At 32.2% G+C, this 24,375-nt stretch overlaps 3 protein-coding genes across 6 annotated transcripts; 1 reads left to right on the forward strand and 2 right to left on the reverse strand.

The window, feature by feature from the left end:
* Positions 1-2,566: 2,566 nt before the first annotated feature.
* Mocs1 (Molybdenum cofactor synthesis 1) lies at positions 2,567-4,643 on the forward strand. Of its 2 annotated transcripts, XM_070641486.1 has the most exons (4): positions 2,567-2,834; positions 2,896-3,832; positions 3,901-3,969; positions 4,032-4,170. In XM_070641486.1, exons 1-3 carry the CDS (start codon positions 2,628-2,630, stop codon positions 3,954-3,956), a joined length of 1,200 nt encoding a protein of 399 aa, XP_070497587.1. In that variant the 5' UTR covers positions 2,567-2,627; the 3' UTR covers positions 3,957-3,969; positions 4,032-4,170. The 2 variants fall into 2 exon arrangements, with proteins under 2 accessions (XP_070497587.1, XP_070497586.1); XM_070641485.1 differs by lacking the exon at positions 3,901-3,969 and having other exon boundaries at positions 2,570-2,834; positions 2,896-3,700; positions 4,032-4,643.
* On the reverse strand, positions 4,561-5,623 carry Pfdn2 (prefoldin 2). 2 transcript variants are annotated; one of them, XM_070641489.1, is made up of 3 exons: positions 5,611-5,623; positions 5,337-5,536; positions 4,561-5,061 (listed from the first exon to the last, which is right to left on the reverse strand). In XM_070641489.1, the coding sequence occupies exons 2-3, from the start codon at positions 5,465-5,467 to the stop codon at positions 4,761-4,763; spliced, it is 432 nt and encodes a 143-aa protein (XP_070497590.1). In that variant the 5' UTR covers positions 5,468-5,536; positions 5,611-5,623; the 3' UTR covers positions 4,561-4,760. The 2 variants fall into 2 exon arrangements, with proteins under 2 accessions (XP_070497590.1, XP_070497589.1); XM_070641488.1 differs by lacking the exon at positions 5,611-5,623 and having other exon boundaries at positions 5,337-5,602.
* Positions 5,624-6,769: 1,146 nt separating this feature from the next.
* On the reverse strand, positions 6,770-21,419 carry BtbVII (BTB-protein-VII). Of its 2 annotated transcripts, none has more exons than XM_070641598.1 (10): positions 21,155-21,419; positions 20,331-20,456; positions 20,094-20,238; positions 19,527-20,010; positions 19,336-19,463; positions 19,160-19,262; positions 10,166-11,064; positions 10,032-10,101; positions 9,749-9,821; positions 6,770-9,626 (listed from the first exon to the last, which is right to left on the reverse strand). In XM_070641598.1, exons 2-10 carry the CDS (start codon positions 20,357-20,359, stop codon positions 9,479-9,481), a joined length of 2,079 nt encoding a protein of 692 aa, XP_070497699.1. In that variant the 5' UTR covers positions 20,360-20,456; positions 21,155-21,419; the 3' UTR covers positions 6,770-9,478. The 2 variants fall into 2 exon arrangements, with proteins under 2 accessions (XP_070497699.1, XP_070497698.1); XM_070641597.1 differs by having other exon boundaries at positions 6,770-9,385; positions 9,483-9,626; positions 19,336-20,010; positions 21,155-21,414.
* Between the last annotated feature and the right edge of the window lie 2,956 nt (positions 21,420-24,375).

The following is a 24,375-nucleotide window of genomic DNA, read 5'->3' on the forward strand; positions in this document are numbered from 1 at the left end:
AAGTGTTACAGACCTTTTGCTTATCTTGACTAATTTCGTGATGTCATGGATAGTATGATTAATCACTAACTTTGATAATGATTCTTTGGATTGTTTGGAAATAGGAAGTGACTGGATCTTCTTCAGCAAATTTGAAATTTTGTTGCCTGCAGACTTTGGCTTCTTGTGGTAGTTCTTAGCAGATATTCCTCTACTTTTATAGTTGTTGACGTGAAAATCGTCAAGAAATTCCTCAGAATTATCAATAAAATCTCCCATTGTTTTTTCAGACGTTAGCTTTAACTGATCTTCTAGTGATGAGCCTTTAATAATGCTTAATTTAACTTAACTAACCTTAACTTAGGCTTAATCTAATATCACAAAGTTTAGGTGATCTAATTTAGTGTTTATTCGACTGGTACCAAAAGTAAACTATGAAAAATCTTCATGAACTGTACGTTTATATTGGATATGAATTTCACAATATTACAAATTATGCATGAATTTCGAGACTAACTGAAAGATGATGTAGCTATTTCACAATTTTACAGTTAGGTACGCAAATTATTGAAGACAGTTACAGATGTCAATTTCTAAATTACTGATTATTGTCTCTAATTTTGATAAATAAATACTTCCTGGTAATTTTTTATTTCACAATATTTTGGTTCCTTTATATCGAGACTCAATTGGTCGTAAATCAAATAAAGCTTTCAAAACGGGTTTGAATTGGAAATTTGAAATAAAAGCTTCTTATTCCTAGAAGGATGTTGGATAATTTTGTGAAAAATTTTAGGAAGGTTCTCATGGGATTGGCAATAATATGACCTAGCCGTGTGATGCAAAACAGACAAAACCAGCCATACGTACTTCCACTTACACTTTCTTCAAATTAGATACTTACTTACTTCGCTGGTCGTACAGATCAATTGTGATCCATGACCTTCCACAGGAGTCGTCGAAGCTGGCTCGCCCGATGGTCTCTCCTTGTCAATTACCAAGATATCAAGCTGAAATTAGATGAGACTGCTAAATAGCAGCGTTATTGGGCTTGAACTAAGGTTTCCGCAGTCTCGATCTCGGAAAATTCCTGAGACCGGGATCGAGACCAAGACTATTCGAGAAGTCTCAATTTCGGTATCGGGAAGCCTTAGTTCGAACCTTAACCATAAGCATGAATCTAGATGCGCAGAACTGCAATTTTCGGCTGTTCCCTAAATTTTGTCCATGGCTGCAGACCTGAAATTTTGAACGAACCCTTACAAATACATAATTAATCACTTCCATGTCATTGCTTTATTCCAAAATATTTTTTATAAAAATCAGCTGTCTGAACAAAATATAAAAGAACATGACTTGTAAGCTTCTGTTCATCCATTATATTCCTAAGATCGTCTTTAGTCATTCCACAAAATAGGAACAAATCAATAATGTCAAGTAAATTATCTGATGACCTACTATAGTGATATTCAGAACAGCAACTACTTGTACTTAGAAATATCCATTTTTCGTTGTGCCATAAAATATTCTTCATTGTGCATGCATAGTTACGCCATAAATTATTATCAATCTTCATTAAATCTCCATAAAGTGCTAAAAACTCAGCAAAAAACTTTTTCCTTTCATTCGGGAAGCTTTTGATCATCTGTTTGATTGTTTTGCAGTCCTTGAACATTCTGAGTATAACAATGTTATCATCTTTGTAGTATACAATGTGCTCTTTAAGATAATCAGGGTCTGACTGAATTGTATTTGGATATTCATCTTTCTCAAGCTTCTTTTCCTCTTTATGGATGTTTCTGCTGTATGCATACAGTTTGTCATTGATCTTGCGATTTTCACTGTATATTTTTATTATTACATCCACTTTACTTCCAGTGCTCTTTATGTTTACTTCCCCACAAATCGTTACAGATTTATCGCTTATCTTTAATAATCTCGTGATGTCACTAATGGTATGACTAAGCACCAAATTGGACAATGTTGATTTTGACTTTTTGGATATTGGAAGGAGTTGAATTCTCTTCAGTAAGCTTGATGAATTGTTGTCTGCAGCTTTTGGTCTTTTGTGATACCTTTTGGCTAATTCTTTGTTAATGTTACTGCTCTGGATGTGGAAATTTTTGGGATTTTTTTCAGATTTGTTGTCCATATTGTTTGTAGATGCTATTGATTAAGTCGTGATTAATGCTTAATTGATATGCTAGCGATGAGTCTTGATTGATGCTTAATTTAACTAAAAGAGCCTTAAATTTAACCTAATTTAATATTACAAATCTAATTAAATGTTTATCCGAGTAATTCCAAAAGTAAGCTTTGAAAAATTATCTTGATTTGTTTGTTTATATGGGATATGAATTTCACAATGTTGTGAGTCCGATCTGAAGTCAGTTTTAAAGATTTTTAGAAGCTTTTACATCGATTGAATGTCTATCCTTACTGAAAATAGGCCTTGCATTCAAACTGGAACTAGTAATCTAATCAAAATTGAACATTCCAATGTTTACTCAAGTTCCAAACTCAAACTGAAATTGTTAAATTCAAAAATAATGCTTTTGTTGTTATTTGTCACTCTACCGCGACTTCAATGTCCAGAGATAACTACATATAATTAATTGTAAATAGTTAAAAGTAGTTTTTATACGTACATGCAAACATTTTCAGCATTAAAAGTTTCTCAAGTGATTTTAAATCCTAAAATGAATTTAAACAAAGTATTTAGCAATAGAATCATCAATTTATATCCATTTACGACCATAAATTCATGCATAAGACGATCATCTTCCAAATCACTGAAATTCGCGTCGATTACAGAAGAAAATCATTCCATAGAAACAACAGCGCAGAATAAAATTGTAAGCACGACTTGACATTCTTATCTAATTTTGATGACTTGATAGTTTTTATATTTTGCAGAAGCAACAAGTATCACCACTTACGGACTCTTTTGGACGATTCCATTCCTATCTACGTATATCATTGACTGAAAAGTGTAACTTACGATGTCAATACTGTATGCCAGCTGAAGGTGTTTCACTTTCTCCAAAGTCTCACTTGCTGTCGACCGATGAAATAATTTTAATATCACGACTGTTTGTCAGTCAAGGTGTAAGGAAGATAAGATTGACAGGAGGAGAACCGACCATACGTAAAGACTTAGTTGATATAATTTCACAGCTAAAAGCAATTCCACAATTAGAGAATGTCAGTATAACGACGAATGGCTTAGTGCTGACTAGAAATTTAGTAAGTTATCAACGTGCTGGACTTGATTCCTTAAATATCTCTCTAGATACGCTACAACCAAAGAAATATGAACAAATTACGAGAAGGAAAGGCTTTGAACGAGTTATTGCTGGAATTGACTTAGCTATTCAGCTTGGCTATAAGCCAAAAGTTAATTGTGTAGCTATGAAGAACTTTAATGATGATGAAATCTGTGATTTTGTTGAATGGACAAAGGACCGTGATGTAGACATAAGATTCATTGAGTACATGCCATTTTCTGGTAATCGTTGGCATACAGAAAAGCTCCTTCCATTCCAAGACATGCTTACTTCCATCAGAGAAAAGTATCCAAACTTAAAAACCCTGTCCAATGGTCCAAATGACACATCCAAAGCATTTAAAGTACCAAATTATAAAGGTCAAGTTGGCTTCATTACATCCATGACTGAACACTTTTGCGGTTCCTGTAATCGACTACGAATAACAGCTGACGGTAATTTAAAAGTTTGTCTTTTTGGAAATAAAGAAATTTCACTTCGCGATGCAATCCGTAAAGGATGCTCTGAAGATGATCTTATAGCTTTAATTGGTGCCTCAGTTTTACGTAAAAAGAAGCAACATGCTGGTAAGTTCGATGATTTATGTTGTTTAAAAAAATATAAATGATTTATAATTTGTTCGAACGATGTCTAGGCATGTTGAATCTTTCTAATATGGAAAATCGACCAATGATTCTCATAGGAGGCTAGTAGTTCTGTTTAGGTGATTTTTACAGCATGTATTATGATCCAGATTCTAAAAATCATTTTCCTATCTGTTTGCAGACCAAAAGTTTCTCACAACATGCAGAACAGCAATTAAACAACAAATTCGAGCATTTTCAACAAAATTAACACATGTCAATGAACAAGGCAAGGCAGCAATGGTCAATGTAATCAACAAATCACATACCAAGAGAAAAGCAACAGCATGTGGTCATGTAAACATCGGTAAAGAAATAACAAGTCTAATTAGAGATAATTTGATGAAGAAAGGCGATGTCTTGTCGATTGCACAAATTGCAGGAATTATGGGTGCTAAAAATACACCAAATATGATTCCTCTAACTCATCACATTCCACTATCGTCTGTTAAAGTTGATCTCAAGCTTAATGAGGAGGAACATCGAGTTGAAATTTATGCCACAATTGAATGCTTTTGGAATACTGGATGTGAGATTGAAGCCTTAACTGCTGTGTCTATTTCTGCCTTGACTGTTTATGACATGTGTAAAGCTGTATCGCATGATATATCTATTACAAATATACGATTAATGGAAAAGTCAGGAGGAAAGAGTGACTTTAAACGTCCAAATTAAGTTTTAAGACAAAAAAAAAATTGCAAATTTATTTAAAAATTGTGAAGGGAAGTTCAAAATAAAATTTCAAGTTAACAAATTATCGTATTAATGATTGGTTAATTCAAGGAAATTGATGGGGAAACGAATAATTTATTATATTTATCAATACCTTAGGTTGGTATGATTAATGCCAAGAAAGAGATGAATGATTGAATTAAGAGACGAGTACGTTACTTTTACCAGCACTGGATGGTTCATTCTTGCCCTCATTCTTCGATGCTGGCTCTGATGACTGCTCTCGTACTTGAATATTGTGCTCTTCCTTAAACTTATTAATCTCAAGTCCCTTTTTGGTCAATTGATCTTTGCCATTTTCGATAAGTTTCTCTAGTTGATCTTTGTTCTGTATTAAATTTGGAAGGGTTTCCTTTACAGTTTGTTCACATAGCACACCACCAATAAGACGGAAACATTTTCTATTTTCATCTACTGTCTTCAGAGTGTCTATAACCGTCCTAAAAAGTAATAACAGAAAATATATATTTATTGAAGTAATTAGAGGAAGCGAATAAGAAGATTGTAATGCAAATAATATTTTTTTGGCAAGCTCATTAGTTGGTCAATGATCATTTTCATAAAACAAGATGAGATGAGACAGTACGAGTAAAAATGAGGAAGTTGTTCTAGGGAAACAATAAATTTCGAAGTTGAGGTTAAAAATAGAAACAAAATTTTCATTACACTTGAACTTAATTACTAACATATGAATGACTTATGTCACATTACTTACTTATGTTCCTTGAGATCAAGCTCTAATGTCGATAAATTATTAACAAGATTTCGCTGTTCATTCCTTAAATGTTGAAATTGAGTGAAAACTTCTTCTTGGGCAGTTTTTTGGTTGCTTTTCGTGCTTGCCATCCTTGTTTATATTATTTATGTACGACTGTTTCCTTTAGTTATTGTTTAACGCCAGTTGTGTAATTTTTCCTAGTCAAATTCACGGAGAAATATTAATTTTTAAGGACAGGTGAAAACAATAACAAAATAATATTTTTTATTACCGGGAAGTTTCGCGACGCTTTAAAATTTTATTCCCGGGATTTCTGAATCTTAAAAAACCGTTGAGCATGATAAAGTTTCGCTTTAATTTGAAATTTTAGCCGGTTTTAGAATTTCTTAATGTTTCAAGACTTAAGCATGAATCTCCATGTTACTTCCTATTAATCAGGTCTAATTATGTTTCCTAACAATAATAAAATCATTGACAAATGCCTACCTGGAGCAAAATCAATAAAAATCATAAACTTTAATAAGATACCCTTTGATATAAATTCATTAATTCAATTAACCATTAGATTACAAACTCTCATACTGTTAAGGTCCAATTATCAACATGCAAACATACGAATTTACATTAGAGAATCGAATTGGCTTCCAAGAATTCCTCTTGAAAGACGATCTTACGGATGTGACTTTGGTCTGCGAGAAACAGATGATTAAATGTCACAAGCTAATTTTGGCAGCATCCAGTAAATATTTCCATGTAAGTAATCCATTAATTGGATGTTATATTTGTGAAACTAATGAATTATTAATTTTCAGGAACTATTTTCTATGCTTGGCGAGACGAATCCAACAATTGTGCTTAAAGACATCACACTAGTTCAGCTCATCAAGATCCTCGAATACATCTACTGTGGAAAAGCTAATGTTTCTGAAAATGAGTTAAATGACTTCAAACAAGCAGCTGAATACTTCCAAATGTCTATCAAACTTGGATTTGAATCATCTGGCAATTCAAATAACCAAAGCCTTACAGAATTTATGAGTCAGGAAACGGCAATTGGAAATCTAACGATGGATTCAATTAGACTTGATGATTCTGAAAACAGCGACTCTGATTGTACATTAACGGGAGGAATAAACGCAATCGAACCGGAGTTAAAGAGAATCAAACTTTCAGACACATTTGGAAACTTTCAAATGAGAAGCGACTGTGAATCAACAAGACTAGACTCAAAGAAAAGAAGCTATCTAGATTTTTCAGAACAGCAGAGGAAGATAATTGCATTCAAAGCTAAAGTACAAAGCTATATGAACAGAAGGGATTAACTAACCAAAATTGAGGATCCTTCAATTAATCAACAACATCATTATATCCTGCAAAAAGCCAATCAAATGATTAATTTTAATTAAATTTTTCATCTTTATTATCATTCATCAAAAATTACAGCAACAAATTTTATATCCCAATTAATTTTTTTTATGGCGTTTCTCATATCAATTATATCCATTATAAACTTTTTTTTTAATTAAATCAAAAAAATAAAGAAAAAAAATTTCCATTTCGAGCGATTTTTCAACCAAATTTTCCTGCTTTTTTGTGTACGACTAAAGTTAATTTCGTTTTATTATTTCGTCAGGTACAAATAATGTTTTATCGCGAATATATATTTTTTTGAGAATATAATTAAGTTATTTTTTAAAATTTTTTATAGACTTGAGTGGTATTTAGATGGGTTTGGGAAGGTTAGGCTGAATTTTAACTAGTTTGGTAAGCAACTTGATGCAAAAGCTTGATATATTGAGCTCTGGATGTGCATTTGAGGACACTTATCCTCATTCAAGTGATCATACCAAGCGGCACAATAAATCGGATCCCAGGCCGGCGTGATTCTGACTTGGTTCCATGTCATATTCCTGCCGGACCTGATGTCCGATTTTGGATCGATTGACCAACTTTTGTTATTTGAGACAACCTTCAATCCACTTAATTCAACACTTTTAATCAGTATTGTCCAAACTATATATGTGTGACGCAAAAATTATTTGAAAATGCCATGAATCGTATGCCGTCTGTGGTTTTGGTCAAATGTTACCACCGAGATGCGTCGTATCGTAGCAATCTTTGGACAATACTGCTTTAAATTATTCTATAAAGTTCCAAGATTGGGCTGATGGTGCCAAAATAGTCTACCAACCCATCCCAAATTGAAAACAATCCCCAATCATCAAGACCACTCGACAATAAACACAACAAATATAATTTTTTTTACGGAAAAAGTCCTTGAATAATCGCCGGAAATGGACAAAAATTTGAAAACATTTAATTTTACTTTTTTTTGGTCAAATTAATTAAATCGAATATTTTCATTTTTTATAGTCTGTACTTTAATATTGTATTAAAGAAAAAATGTTTTCATCATCGAAAAATATGTTTTTTTATGTAGGTTTTATGTATTCATTTCTCTTCATTTGTCAAAAATATATACTTTTTATCATCTTTTTTTGTCATTTAGATAAAATTTTTCCTGCATTTTGTATGTAGTTTCATATTTATTTGTTTTAGTTCATCATCATTATTCTTAATTATGTTTTTTATCTGCTTCTATAAATGTGTGTGTGTGTGTGTGTGTGTAGGGCTTAAGCAAAAATTTGAATGTAAGCATTTCCGCTGAAATATTCTTCAAACATATGTTTGACTTTTTTAAAGTCATTAAAAAGTTTATTGAAGATAAATTTCCCTATATCCAAAAAAATTTTATACCACTTTTTAATGCATTCACATACAAAGTTTTTAGAGTGTTGGAATTGATGCTAAATTGATGGAATTTTCAAAGCTCTTCTTTTCAATTGAATTGATTTTCAACGGTTTTTTAAGTTTTGAATTAAAATTAAAGCATTGCTTTCAGTTGAGGAGCGAATCCTTAGTTTTAAACACTCCAGTCATTTAAAATGTGAATTCATAATTTTCATAAAAATTTAAGTTAAGAAGTGATTTAAGAAGTGAAATTACTATTAGTTAAGCAATAAACTCAAGTGGATCAACTAATTCTGGTAAGTTTAGTTACATCTGACATGAAATAAGTCCAATAAATGTTAGTTTTGGTTGATTTTGGTTTGAAATTTATCTTTTGTTTACATTTAATAGCTAAAAGCTAATTTTTCCAACTTGAAAACAAGAAGAGGTGGTGGGAAAACTGGAAACATTTGATTCCTACAAGATTAAACCCAAATATTATTAAATTGAGCTCAATATAGGTAGTCTGAATATAAAAATTTTATAACGTTCATTTGAAATTTGAACAAAAATTATTGCATTTAGTTGAAAACCCCTTTTAATACAAAAGTTCAATCTGAATTTAAACTCCAAAGAATAAACATTCTATATGAAATGGTATCAATAGGAAACTTTGAAAGTTCCATCCAATTCAAACTCCATTTTCCAACCTTTAAATTGGTTACACAAATAAATTTTCACTTTTAATCATGAAAATTAGACAAATGGTGGTAGAAAGAAATTGTTTTTTAAATTTATATCATCAACCTCATCTTACAAATTACATCAAAGAAATTTTTTAATTTACACTTAAAACAACGTTTTTTTTTCTTCCTTTTCTTCATCCTTATTTCTTATACATAAGAAATTGTACATCAAAAAATTGTATGCACCAAGAATTTGCATACATAAAATTTTACAACAAATTAATTTTAATTAATTTTCATTTCCCAAAAAACAATATTTTTTATCATTAACAATTTGTCGACAAAAGTCACACTTAATATCCTGTGACTTTTGTTACCAAAGGTTTTCATAATTTATGACGGGTACAGGAATATACAAAACAATTGCGTATATTCACCCTCATGTAAAGGATGTATGAAAACAGGAAGTGTCAAAATTGATGTGATGTGACATCCCTTCCAACAAAATAAAATACTTTCAAGCAATTTATCTAATATACTTTTTTATGTCCTTGTTATGCAACATCAAAACAAGTTACCACTAATTTGAGGGTCCAAATTAAGTTCAATATTTTTTTTAAATTCATTTATCTAAATTGTCAAATTACAATTTAAAAAAAAGAAATTTTGAAATTTTATAAAGTATATTAGGGCACTGACTCAAACAATTCATTGGACGTTCACTTACATGGTTTGAGATGATTTGAGACTTTTTAAGCCACTTGATTTTGTTGAACTCGTTTCATTGCTTCCCTCACTCGACTGCCTCTCGTGATACTCTTGAAAGCATGGTACAATACATAAATTCGTTTGACATTCTGGACAATGGTATCTGAATGGAATGGAGAAATAAAATATTCATGTTTATATATATATAATAGTGGTTGTTGTTCAGCTACTGACTGTCACGAACATGCAATCTTCATATTCATCACATGTCTTCCAATTACTTACTTCGTTTTACGTCGTAAAATTCTACCATGTGCATCGATTGTATTCCAACAGAAATTACAACCCAAAGCTGGTCCTAGATATTGGAAAGAGTAATGAAATTGATGTTGAAGCTTATTGATATTTCAATTATTTTGGGTGGAAGTGGCTTAATGATTTCTGAGGGATGAGGATGGGTCAATGTCTTTAATCCTTAATGGTCGAGACTACTCAAATCATTAAGACACCCTCAAGCCACATTATCGCCAAAACAACCCAATCTTCTGTAGTTAGAGAATCAACTTACCAGCTCGTAACGTTGGACAATGACTGGATCGTGTAGTCGTTTCAAATGATAACTCACTTCGCGTCGATGTCTGTAAAACAAATGAAATCCCATAACCATCATCTCAAAAAAGACACAAAAATCCCTAATCTTACCAATGGCGACGAGACACTTCTCTGAAGCTCTTCAGACTTGACACGAATCGATGGCAACTGAAGATGATGATGTGATGATGATTTCTGATATAAAGTATGTTGTGACGGTAAATGTGATTGTACTACAGTTGTCGTATGATCACTCGATACGTCGGGAATGATCACTACTGTGGGACTATTTGACATATTTGATGACATTTGAGCTTTTTCATTGCCACTACAAAAGTCCATATCAGTGACTGTATAATGAGGCAATGTTTGACTTCTAACTGGTGCTGATTTATGATGATGCATTTGAAGTAATTGTCCACTTGTACCAGCGTCATGTCCCCCATGCGATGTCACTGTACTCACAATTTGTGATGATTGGTGAGAAATTGTCTGTATCGGATGAGAGAGCTGACGAGTGAGCGTATATGATGTACTTGGCGATGACGATTGACTTGGCAGCAATGGATGTGAATGTTGTTTTATCAAATACGACGTGTGTGTTGGAACTGATAGAAGATTTCCGGATACAGAACTTGATGATGATGTCGTTATGAGACCAGATGAAGTTGCTGGTGATGGTTCTGAAGCATGTCGCTCCATTCTTGCTCCTGATGATGGCACTGACAGTAAATATTCTTGATATATTCCCGCTTCCGGTGTCTCTAAATCACCCGTCTGATCTCCATCCTTCTTAATTCTTTGTTGACGAATCAATAAGCGTCCTCGTTTACTTGCCGCACTCAAATTACTACTAGTATTGTTATTATTGTTGTTGTTGTTATTTGCACCTACCACTACATTTGTTGTTGTCGTTGTTATTATCGCTGGTGACGAGAGACTTAATGAAATTGGCGACGATGGTGATGATATTGATGAACACGATGTAAAGAGCAATTCTGATTGTTGAGCTGTGATGGAATAAATTAAGGATTAACATGTTAATTTTATTATAAGGTGGATGGTTAGGGATGGACATTATTTGGGTGTGATTTTATGATTTTTTGGATGGACTTGACTAGACTTATTGACAATTGAGCTCAACATATCATTGAATCACACCCCGAATGGACAAAAATATGTTTTAACTAGTTGATGACCAGTTCTAACGTATTTGTGTCTACTCAAATACCTAATCGCATGCAAATGAACCCAAAAAGACTGTTAGATTTTTAATTTTTTTCATATTTTTATTTATTTCCTTAAAATGGGCTTCGACTTCTATTTTTTCATCATTTTTTTCTTTAAATTTTTCCAATTTTTTCTTCATTTTTCTTCTCATTAAAATTACTTTATACATGCTCTCTTTTTAGTGTCTCAGTGTATGTGATTTTCACTTTTTCTTTCATGTGTGTCGTGTGTATGTGTGTCGTGATTAGATGATGATCATCTTTAATTTATTTAGCAATAAAATTTTGGGTTATTGATCATAAATATCCATAATTAAAAAAGAGTCTATTTCTGGATGTCGTTTTGTTGGTTTTAATAAAGAGAAAAATAATAATGATGAAAGAAATTATCAATTAATCGATAACAATTACAATTACATTTTGATTACCTCCTGTTTTGTATTTTTTTAATTGAATTCCCGAGGTATACATGACAAGGAAGTGAAGTTTCAGTGATTAAAGTGGGGAATATCTAACAATTAAGTTATTTGGGCTAGTAAAGCTATCAGATATTTGATTTTTTCCGTCTGATCCTGAATATTGTTTCTATCTGGTCCAGACAGGGCATAGTCATAAGTCGGACATTAGCCTAATCAAAGCTTTGTTATTTTGAACTCAACTAAAGCGACCATTCAGTAAATCGGAAAGATTTTCTATCTAATTTTGACAAATTCAACTAGATTTACTCAAGTTTTACCATCCCGAGTGACACAAATGAACAAAGCTCCGACAGGGAGCTCTTAGGACTCTCCTAAACATCTTTTATATTCACCAAATGGAAGCTTCCTCCAATTTGATAAAAGTTAATAAAAGACACTTAGCGAAGCCTTAAAAGTTGCATGGTCCGTTACCTTCTTCATTTGTGTCGCTTTGGCATTAAGTCACTAAAAACCCATCCACAAATCCCCTAGCACATCCACTCCCAAGTCATGTACAGCTCAAAAATATCTCATGAAACAAACTATTTTTAATTAATCCTTGCAATGAATATTATTGAGGTATATAGGAAAGAGTAGTTAAATTAACAATATATAATATGTGTTTAAGGAAAGAGAGTGGCTCACTCATGATCTGAGGCATCCATAACGGTCAATAAATAAAGAAATTTGTATTTTTTTGTAATTCTTTTAGTAAATTCAATCTGAATATTTTCAATTAGAATTAATTAGAGCTTGAAGTGGACTCAGAGTTTGTATTGTTCCATACAAGATCCGACTCGACTTCCAGCTCTAGAATTAATAATTATAATAATGAAAGTAGCTTATTTGCTCTATAATTCAGGCTGATGTATCAAACAAGTGCATTTTTTTCGTAGTCGATTCTTGATTTTTTTTTACTTCAAATGTATAGAAAAATTGACGATGTACAAAGTTTGTGTGATAAAATCTTAGGTAGTTCTGCCCCTTTTATGTCATAAAATGTAAGGGTCCTTACAAATGTGAGTTTTGACTTGAAAACTTTTGTTTTCTTTTTTTTTATTTAACAAAAAAAAATCCTATTTTCCTCAGGACAATACAGAAATGAAGAGGACAGGATGTCACTGTCATTCTCATTTTTATATCGTCCGGATCTTAACGTTATTACTGGGAAATTTCATTTCATTTTTTAGTTAAAATATCACCAAAATATTATTTTATTTTTTATCAACTAGAACATTTAAGAGAAAAAAATTAATTATAAAGTATAAAAAAGAAGGAAGGTTGAAGGAATTAGGAAGTAAACAGAGAGAGATATAGACGTAAAAAATAATGAATAGAATTAAAAAAGCTCCAAAAAGGGATTATGTCTCATATACATCAGTGAAGTAATGTGTTGAATGATTTGATGACGCTTTTTCAATTTAAATGCCTAAAAAATTGATTATATCATGCTTTACTGCTGCTTTAAAATGTGTTGTTAAGTCAGGGATTTAAAAAGTTTTTTTTTCTTTATCGTAATCACAATTGAGGGGAAGTTAGTGGAATTAAATTCAAGGACATAAATTGATTAGATTCTATTGAGTAAATTCAATACCGAACAGCACAATCTCAAGTGGGATAGGCTGCGATTAGTCGACCTAGTGCCTAGATAAAAGCTTGATGTTTATGGAACTTGACATAGAGTCGACTAATCATATTCTATTCTACTCGGGAAGGATATCGGGCTGTATTACCGGAAAGACGCGAATTTGCTCTTATAGCACCTTGACTGTTGCTTTACACCCTATTTAAGAGTCAAAATTCAGTTCCTCGCAAAGTGCTGCTCGGGAATGACTTTTAATCCTGGATTAATAGCTTTTTTGATAGCGCATTTATGAGAGGATTAATATTATTTTTTTTTCATTCATAAGCAGGAAGTATGCTCGACAACCCTTAATTAAATTAAAGATTCTTACAAACAAAAGTTGTAGGATTTAAGTTCACGACTCAATTCTTAGATCAGTAATTCATATTTGCAATTTTGCTGCTCGCTGAACGACTAGAGGCTTTATTAAATATGTCATTTGATTGCAATCTGAGGGTGGATTTTTTCATTATTTTTCAGTCCTACACATTTACTCTGAATTCATTTAAAGCTGTCAGTAAAATTGACTGAATTAATGCTCAATGCAAACATTAAAAGATTTTAATAATGTATTCGGATTTAATTCAGAGCTTCACAGCTTTAAGTCTATGGATTGTTGATTTTGACATTGAAATGGTTCAAATAGAGCTGGAGCGTATCCAGGGTGGACAGACTGATGCCAAATATGATATCTTTGGACAAAATTATTCAATTTTCTAGGGTTTTTCTAGAGAAAAATCACAGTGAACATACCCATGAGTTGCTTCGGGTCATCATAACAGAATAGAAATTCAGCTATGTAGCCACACGACGAAATGTCCGAAAATTCGGATCCAAACCAAATTGAATCTGACTTTAGCCCAGATTTGATAAAATTCGACCTCAAATCAGAGTCAAGCTGTCAATGGGCCTCATATCCAGCCGTTTTTACATCGCATGCCTACCGGATAGCTCTCTCCCCCATTTAAATCCAGCATGTTATACATTTCAAATCCCCGACTTGAACAAACATTTTCCACACTTTTCATCATTACTTATTTTTCATCGTTCGTCCGATTTTAATTTTTTTCATTTCTATCGCCGTATGATCACCGACAAAAACGAAAGGAAATTTATGATTTATTAATGTTTATTAAAAATCTACCAACATTTAGTTAAGTTTTTTTTTCTTCTTTTTTTCTACACTTATTTTTATCTCATTTTTTTCCTCAATTTGTTCACTTTGAATGCTTTCTTTCATATTTATAATGTATTTATATATGGCTTGTGTATCAATTTTCTATTACATATCATATATACAAATGAAAAAGAACTATCATAAAAAGAAGCACATGATCAGCACAAGAAAAAAGCTTTGTATGATTCTTCCTTTGTGTTTGTGTGTTTACATTTAACAAATTATAATAATCAAAAAAAAAAAAATAATAATTTTTTTAGCGGGTTTTAAGTCAGTTTCATTTATCTATATACACATTATCATCATGTTTTATGATTCTTACTTCTTCTTTTATTATTGGCTTAAGTATAAAGAAATGTTTCATCAATCATGATACGCATTTCTTCTATCATTTTTTTAATATGTGTGTCTGTGTTTTTTTGTTTTTAACATAAAAAAATCTCCTTTTATTGATTCCTACATCCTTCATAAAAACAAAAAATTATTTCTTCTGTTAATCTCCAAATGATAAGAAGAGAAGAACTTAAAATTCATTTTTTATCAACAATTTATGTTTCTATTTTCGTAGTCAAGGTGGGTCAATATTGATGAATTTTGTGGAAAATCCAGAGCTTTAAGTCGACTCAGATTCTGTATGGAATAGTCAACTGAAGTTGACTCGACTCCAAATAAAATTCGAGTTGTCTTCGAGCTTTGGGTAAATTATCATGTAAGTTAACCAATTTTGTTTTGGCGCCAAAAGACTTTATGTGTATTTAAGCTACAAATCCTAAAAGCACATGGAGTAGAAAAAGCAAAAAACATGACCCAGGTCAGCATGACTCTGGTCTGAATCCGACCATACGCACATCACAGAGAACCACATTTTTCCCCTTTTCTACGCCTTGTCTTTCAGTAAATATTTGAAAAATTCTCAAAACTATGTTAACTTTGATCAAAATTAAGTTATCTTTCCCATAAATTTATCTTTTGAAGATAAGCGAACTTCCGCGTGTAATAGGGAAGGTATGTTCTTTATCATGCGTTTCTGTAGGAATTGACAATTATTAATCAAAGCAACCACAATTTCAAGAATTCTCCAAACAATCGCAACTTATCCACATTTAATATCCATTTAAATTCCAACCAAAAACATTGACCAATCCTTGCCACAAGTCTCGAATCAATCTGTCCTATGTGTCAATCATCATATTATTTATTAATTATAATAATTTTTACTCTGTAATAATCATAATAATAGTAATAATAATAAAAGTTTTTCTTGTAATTTTTCATTAATAACCCATTAACATTTGAACTTAAAAATCATGGCGATAAAAAACAGCATTTAATTTCCAATTATAATCAACATCATCTAAATGGAATTGAAATTAATGCTCTGCATATTCACGGAGCTAGGATTAATATTAACAGCAGTCGTTCCATCAGCATATCGCTGGCGTGACATTTGATGTAGGCCAGCTGCTGAAAAGTCAACATGACGAGTATCTAGAAATCCCATAACACCCATTGCCGGATGATGTGGTGGACACATAATTGGTGTATTTGATGCTTCTGATGATGATGGTCCGGCCATTGGTTGCTGTATATTTGATTCGTAATTCTCCATTGTATTTTCTTCAGCACTAGGCGTTGACGCCGATGGTGGCGGACTCATGTTCGGCTCTGTTTTTATCCTGCTCTTGATACTTGGTCGACTAATTGGATATCCTCGTTTCTTAAACTCTAACCATAATGTTCGATTGTTGACGCCATAAAGTCTCGCAGCCTGTTTATTATATTTAAATTTTTTTTTTATTTATTTTTGTGTACGATTATCAGTAGGCAAAAAAAATTATTAATTCCGCATTTTGTATGCGAAAAAAATAACAAAAACAGAAATGATACGAGAGCGTTTTTTTGTGAACAGTCTGTGTATCTTTACGGATATCTATAACATTTTGAAGAGGATTTAGACAATAATTTGAATATCCAATAAATTTCGTGAGAGTTCATTTAGTTCAGTTTAATAAATTATTCTGATTTTGTCGTTTCGTTAGAATCGTGAATAAATATAAACAGGAATATTGGAACTAGAATTTTTAGATCTTTGATAAATCAAGTGTTGGGGATTTCTATCAGTTTTTGAATATATGTTAAAGGGTCACGGTGTGCTGGTATTATTTGAAAAATGAAATTTTTAGCTTTTAGCTAAGCTTTTGAATTTTATTGAAGTATTTTCATCAAAAAAGATGAATTTTAGAGGAAATGGAGCTTAAATCTGGAGATCCAGCAATCCAGCAATCAAATTGCATTCCTCATGTATGATAGTTATGACCAGAGACATTCATAGCCTTCCCTATAGTCATTAACTGTGTAGAAACATCAGAAATACGAAAATCAAAGAAAGCTTTGTCAAAGATCCAGAAAACATCAGAAATGTACAGAATACTCGCTAATGAACTATGAATCAGCATATAAAATAACCACTAGACCTCCGAATCTGAACTATTCATGTCTGTGAACAATATGATTCAATTGAAAAGCTTAACTTTTAACAAGTACTGTTCAACATCCAAAAATAAATGTTCATCTTCATAAGCAACCTTGAAAGATATAGCTTATTTGACGAAAATAACCGTAAACAATGGCATTATCGAACGCACAAAGAAACAGTCAAAAAAAGAATTGGAATGTCAGAACACTGAATCATCAATAAAAAAAAACTTGTTCACATCTCGCGTGTAATTGAGAAAATCAATAGAAACATATGTAGGCTCTCAAATAAAAAGAACGTCATCGATTAAAACAATAATAATATTGAATTTGTGTGTCGATTGATGGTATCTACTTTCCTTGCAAAATCCGATTCCTCCAAAGCGCACTGCATCGAGTGCCCGTAAAAAGTTCTCCTCGCCTTGCGGATTCACAGATCGTTTCCGTTTCGGTGGTGCCGCTGCATTAATTGATCCCGATGACGAATTAGCATTCACACTGTTGTTATTACTCGCACTAGTACTCGCATCATTTGTTGAATTTTGCATATTCACAGGCGATTGTATGGGCGTGCTTTGTTGGCTGTAGACAGATTGCACTAATGGACTGTTTGGTGTAGATATGCTCGGTGGATAATTGTTGACAATATTGTTTGGATTTACAGCAATTATTTGTGGTGAATATGTCGTTTGATATTGTAACTGTACTGGTGTTGAATTCTGTGATTGAATAGTTGCATTATTATTAGAATTTGAATTATTGCTGCCATGACTCGAACTATGATTTGATCCAAGTGACATATTATCATTTCCATGACCAACACTTTGAGCGCCCGTTTGCGTCGTAGTTATGTTCCCTTCATGATGATGATGATGATGATGGTGATGTGCAGCACTATGCTGTACAGTGCTCGTTGGTAATGCAGCAGCAGATGTTGTCAGAGCGAAGCGTGAATAATTTGTATCGATTACTGCCCATTGCCCACCTGAGAGGATAGAGAGAATAATAAAAAATGAGAAAGAATATTTTTTGGAGGCTTTTTTTTCAATTTTTTTTTGGTTCGCATTTCGCTAATTTTTTGTACAAAAAGAAACTTCTTATCAAGTTTTTAACAATTTGGTTGGTTTTCATATGTTTGGCATAATTAAATTAAAATACAAAAGAATAACAAAAAACTGTTTTTGACTTGCAAAAAAAAAAAAAAACGATAAAAAATTAATAATGACTACTCAAATCTCTATTATTATTCATTTCTTTTATACAAAAAAACAGATCTAAGGTTCAATAATATAAAAAAGTAGTAAGTTTGTCATGATGCAGTGAATAAATGATGCATTGAACACCCTTTTGACGATTAAGAACGATCACATGTTGGATATAAAGTATGAGAAATGAAAGACCACATGTGGAGTAGTTTAGGATAGTTCAAACCGCATCGATTCCTTTCAGTAGCTTGACATTGCTCACAAAATGTATATTTATACAGCCATCAAAAATAAATAAATTCGATTCAATGGAAGTAAATAATAAAGTTTCGTGACAAAAAGGAGGTTTCCTTCGCGGAATTTTTTGGGAGAAAATTTAATTAAAATATAATAAAAAGTTGGGGCTTCATTCATATGTCTTTTATGGCTTTTTTTTTGGTTTATAGCAACACACAAAAATTTCTCTCTCATTTTTTAAAATTCTCAATATTTTTTTTTCTTTCTTCTGGGCAATAACTAATCACACTTTTCTTTTGTTTATTCTTATTATTATTCTTTCGGGTCGATTGACAAAAATAAAAACATATTTTCAATTCCTTACAGATAACAAGCACATTTTTCATGGATGATATAAAAGTAATACAAATAAATTTCAGTCATTTCTTTTTTGAGAGATCTGAGTTCTTTTTCATTCGCTCTGTGATATGGGCTTGCAGTTTGCACATTCATCACTGCATTAACGCTTAATTTATATATGTATAATATGCTTAAAATCTAAATATCTCTTTACAGTCTCAATATTTTTTTGGGTTCATATCAAAAATTTTTTATATATTACTTTATGTCAATAATGAATTATAACTATATACTATATAGCAAGCAAAAGAAAAGCAATAATGTAAGAATGGATGGACACACAAAAATGTGGACTACTCACCGCTATGTTGTTGAGTAGGTGGACAATTAACAGGAGTTGTTGATGTTCCCGTTGAAATATCTAATGGCATTGATTGATTCACACAACTTAAGTCCTCAGTTTTCTGGACAGACACAAAAATAAATAACAAATTAAATTAGTTCCTCATACACATAACTATACTGCTGGATGCTTACCATTTCAGTTATATGTTGTGACTCATCAATGTGCTCATGCGGATCTTGCTGATGCTGCATTTGATTATCAGGACTAGAATTAATTTTCAAACCTCGAACATTTGCAATGGCTCCTGTTTGCGATACGGCTGAAAATGTTGATAGAGGGACATCAACTGATTGCTGCTGTGAATATTTCTGCATCATCCTACCATCCATTGTTTGTTGCTGTTGATGTTGAATCTGTTGCTGATGCTCATCTTGAATTCTCTCAATTGACGCTGAAATATTTATCGATCCTGAGCCTGTCGATGTTTTGCGTAACCGTTTCCTTCGTGTTGCTGGTGACATATTTGATGGTGAGGGTGTACGTCGAATCGTATGATATTGCTGCTGTTGAGCCTGTTGTTGAGATTCTGTACTCCCCCACATTGATTCTACGCCGCTAATTGATTGATTTCCGTCCGTATGGTCACTTGACTTACTATCCGATTTTGTTACAGATGCTGCATCTGGCATTTCGGCTAGTCCTTTAATTTTCAGCATTTCAGCTGTTTTTAGTATTTGTGGTAATTGCTCTGTTGATACATTCACTTCACCATAATACATGAAATCCACCATTGTTTTAAGATCGTTGTACTGGACATCCTTTAGAATTACAATTGGATGCTTACAAGGATTCGTTGTAAATAATGACTGTAGTAAATGAATAATGGATATGATTAGAATCAAACAAAAATATTTGCTGTGATGGCGGAAAAAAATGAAATAAAACAAACCTGAAAATAAGAACTACATGCTGATAAGACAACTTTGTGCGCCTGTAATTGGCGACCTTCCGCCGCTAATGTTACATCTACTAATGTTTCATTCAACAATAGCGACGAAAATACACTAATGAAGTTCGGCTGATGGTTGTTCCACCTAGAACATTAGCGAATAATAAAGCATTTTTAATAAATTATTAATTATTTTTTAATCCAATTTAGTAAATTAATCACTAGAGTAGGTAATACCTTAAACAATATTGCTGTACAGTAGTCATTGCCGAGTCTTCATTAATAATAATTAATAAATAAAAACTATTGAGCCTAAAATTTTGTCTCCTCTCCTCGTCTGGATGTTGTTGCTATCGTCAAAAGCTACAATAAACCAATAGAAAAATGTCGATGAGTAAACACTGCCTTTTTCTCTCTTACATCTCATACACATAGTATTTTTTTTCGAAAAAAAAAAGAAATTTTTCATTCTATTCTAATCCCATAACCGTTGATGACGCAATTGTCCGCCAAAAAATGTTCATACCGATTACCCAGATAGAATTCCAAAGGTGTATATAAGATAATTACATATTGGCTTTATCACTTAGCATTATAACTTAATTCGTAAGCAAATTTCATCACTAATCCATGACTAAAGTAACAACTAATGGTTCTGTCTCACAAATATCAAAAAAGTTTCATTTAAAGTGCCATTTTTCATACTGGGCAATTCCATCACGCACCAATACATTAAGAAAATGTCCAACATACATTATATCGCAATACACTGATAATTTTTTTTTCTTCTACATGGCACAGCATAAAAAAACTGATTAAAACCTCTTAATTGTCTCCAATTTATGCTTCTTTATGATTCACAATGATTTGAAACAATTAATCATGACAAATTTGTTTTGTAATCACTATTTGATCATGATTTAATCAATTCTAAACGAGAATTAAAAATGCCAAAATAACAAAAAATTCCTTATTCAATTTGCATTGCTTGCTTGATACATTATCCATAAACTTTGTATTATTGACAAACTAGTAACTTTATATTATCAATTTATCATTACCTAAAGACTAAAATGTTAAAACAATCTCCAATTTTAAAAATGTTGTAGTATTATATTTTAAAATATTCAATGGCTGAAAATTTCTTGTAAAAGCCCTTGTAAAATTCACATTTTATAAAGTTTTATGTACTGTGATTTATATTTTACAAATATTTTGTATTTATATCCTTTATCACTACTATATTCAGCTATTGATGTTTAATTCACTTGCATTCACATAATTAAGGCGCGATTGTCATGTTGTATTGACATTATGAACTCTATTTAATGTTTTTCCTTGTAAAAATGTCTGTAACGTACTCAACCAAAATAATTTCAATGATGTTTTCTTATGATTGTTACAATTGACATTAGAAACTTTTTGCGTCACTAAATGATAAATGGAATAACTTGTTTATCCAGCAACTTAGATTCCTTAATAAACTTTAAAATCACAAATCATTTTAATTTAATTAATCAGTAACGAAACCATGCAAATGTATACTACGATTCACAAAACAAAGAGTGCGCGGCAAAGTTTTTGAATTTTATTTGACCGTTATGAAAATTTACGGAATGATTCATTTTTATGACACATTTAATCTTATTTATCACAACAATTAGTAAGCAATTCCTTCATTTTAGCTACAAATTAAGGATATCGACTGTTAATTCATAATTTGATCAACCAAACTCAAAAATAGCACATGTTATCAATAAACCTTACATTTATAGCTTTATAATATCATAAACTATTAAGTAAACAACAAGACAGTCTCATAAACCCCAATTCCTAATCCACACGCACACCAAAGACTTATGACAACTTACAATCCAGTCACATGTCTAAGAACCAAATTAATCAACATTTCAGTCATTCCCAGTTGAAATTCAGCAATCAAGCAACCTTTTCAACAAGCTGATTAATTATTCAAAAGCTTAAATTTAGAACAGTGCTACATGAAAAAAATCCATACTATCAAGTATCGCCGTACAACTGGTTTATTTTATGGCAATACCTAAATATATTGTCATGTTTTGTCAGAATGTAAAGAATCTACGTCACGATGAATGATACATTTCTGTTATTCATTTAGACACGTGTGTTTATCCTTTTATAGATAGATGACGTATATGACTTGTATAATGTGGTTTAATGTCTTGTACAGTTTTTGGAATTTTCAATTGCATATCCTATTGCAATTTAGGTATTGCTTGATGCTCTGAAATGTACCGTGGCTGATTTGACGGTTATCTGTTCACCAAATGAACTAAGTTACTAGCAACAGGCAATGTGACTGCTTCTAGGTACCAAAGAGGTATTTCTGTAACATGAATGCATGTTCTTTGACTGTTAGGGGATACTCTGTTGAGTTAAGAAACTAGAACTTCTGGATATTCTACAATGCTAAACCATCAAGCTAATTCAGCTTCGAATCCATATGACAGTCAAATTGTCTGCCTACCTGATCATATTTCAACATTGCATGACGTTAAAAGCAAAAGAATTCTAAAAATACTATTTTTGATGGACATTATTTTTGATTAACTTGAAGATGATATATGCGTTAGCAAATATAAAAGTGACAGAAGCCTCAGCATTAAAATTGACATCAACAGACTTTGTGGGTGGTAGGATATGTTGGGGTACGCCGAACAACTGTGTGGCAATGATCCAAAAGTACCGGACATTAGAAACTCGGAGCTGTATTATGATTGAATTAATTGATGCAAAGGGATCACCTCCCAAGGGATACCGCCAAGGGTAGGTAAGGAAATATAGAATATGCAGACCCACCCTCCATCCAACAAGCGTTAAGAAGTATGAGAACACCCCTAAAAAGGAAATTGCTTCTCAAAATGACGACAAATTTCAAAGCAATCTGAGATTTTTCCCACAAAAAAATAAATATTCAATCACAACTCATATGCATGCATCCCTTAAATAATCTAAAATTTAATGCTTATCGTTTCAAGAGAGACTGAGTGAGGCCACAAATTATGCATAAAAACTTGTAAATGAAGAAGCACAAAAAGAGAATTTTCATTCCAAATGATCCAAGAAAATCATTTCAAATGAGCACATGACAAATGATTTCTTCATGTCTTTTTAACGGTAATTTTATGCGACACATTTTTGACAGTACGAAATGATACATTCGCTACAAAAAAGGATTGAGTTTTTCCATATCCTATATATTTTTTTGTTTATTCGCATAGCGGACGACACAGTGGTTGTAATCTACCCTAGAGAGTTGTTACAATTTGCCTAATTTTCGTGTGTGCCAGTTTTGCCAAAAAGTTTCTTTTCATGCTGAATGCGTTTTTTTATTTTGATTTACATCACATAAAAGTTGTTATGTCATGTAAATAGACAGAAAATATTACACGAACTCAGCAGTAAACATTAGGCAGGATTCCATGTAAACCATTAAAAATTTTATGGGAAATCTGAAGGAAATTTGATTATCAAAATTGGGGAACGTTGGAAAATGATGTTTAAAATTTATTAAGAAATGGAATAAGGATGCGGAACATTATTGTCCATAATTTGGTCTGGAACCACCTATGAACTCCTGAAATTAGACTGTTGATAGAGATAGCGTTGCACTTGGCATTAATTGGCAGGTAGAAGTGTCATGGACCACAATTTAACTGTACGACCAGCAAAGGAAATAAGTCAGTAGTAAGAATGCGGAACTGATCTGTTCCGCCACTTTTGTTTGTCAGTTACCTGTAAAACTGATTGCAGTTCAAGATCCATAAATTCTTAAATTAAGTATCAAATACAGGCACAACGCCAAATAGCCACTTCATCCTACTGCACCTTAAGTCCCTTGTCGCACCTTTGTGGTCCTCCTTCTTTAATTCCTTTCAAATTCCAAGTGGTATTTTCAAACATATTTAGCGTCTCATAATTTGCCCATCAATTCATTAAGCTTGCTTTATTCAAAGACCCACTTCACCTTACTGCATGGATTATGTACCGAAGGCAAGACGTCATTAGTAAGCGACCCCCATAAATTAAGGCAAAATTGATTTCACACTAATCGAATTTAATCTCTAACAGATTATCGAAAACTTCTCCTTAATAATCATAACGATTGAACAGAAATAAACATAAACATACATATTTTCAGAGAGTCTCCCACAGTTCGCTGCGCATCATATAGCATAAAATTCTCAGAGATTCTATGTTGCTCATTCTCTCAATTTTTCAGTTCCTTTTTTTATCGTTTTCA

Source organism: Chironomus tepperi, unplaced genomic scaffold (genome assembly GCF_022539635.2).
Source record: "Chironomus tepperi strain 1889 unplaced genomic scaffold, CSIRO-AGI_Ctep_v1 contig_244, whole genome shotgun sequence".
NCBI lineage: Eukaryota > Metazoa > Arthropoda > Insecta > Diptera > Chironomidae > Chironomus > Chironomus tepperi.

What these genes read in the sequence shown, in the direction of transcription:
- Mocs1 (XM_070641485.1), top strand. Translation starts at nt 2,628, where the DNA reads ATGCAAACATTTTCAGCATTAAAAGTTTCTCAAGTGATTTTAAATCCT. An exon ending in CAACAGCGCAGAATAAAATT is followed by an intron (nt 2,835 to 2,895) that starts GTAAGCACGACT and finishes TATATTTTGCAG; the next exon opens with AAGCAACAAGTATCACCACT. An exon ending in ACTACGAATAACAGCTGACG is followed by an intron (nt 3,701 to 4,031) that starts GTAATTTAAAAG and finishes ATCTGTTTGCAG; the next exon opens with ACCAAAAGTTTCTCACAACA.
- Pfdn2 (XM_070641489.1), bottom strand. Translation starts at nt 5,467, where the DNA reads ATGGCAAGCACGAAAAGCAACCAAAAAACTGCCCAAGAAGAAGTTTTC. An exon ending in CTTGATCTCAAGGAACATAA is followed by an intron (nt 5,062 to 5,336) that starts GTAAGTAATGTG and finishes ATTACTTTTTAG; the next exon opens with GACGGTTATAGACACTCTGA.
- BtbVII (XM_070641597.1), bottom strand. Translation starts at nt 20,359, where the DNA reads ATGACTACTGTACAGCAATATTGTTTAAG. An exon ending in CACAACATATAACTGAAATG is followed by an intron (nt 19,263 to 19,335) that starts GTAAGCATCCAG and finishes GTGTCTGTCCAG; the next exon opens with AAAACTGAGGACTTAAGTTG. An exon ending in GAAGTGTCTCGTCGCCATTG is followed by an intron (nt 10,102 to 10,165) that starts GTAAGATTAGGG and finishes TTTGTTTTACAG; the next exon opens with ACATCGACGCGAAGTGAGTT.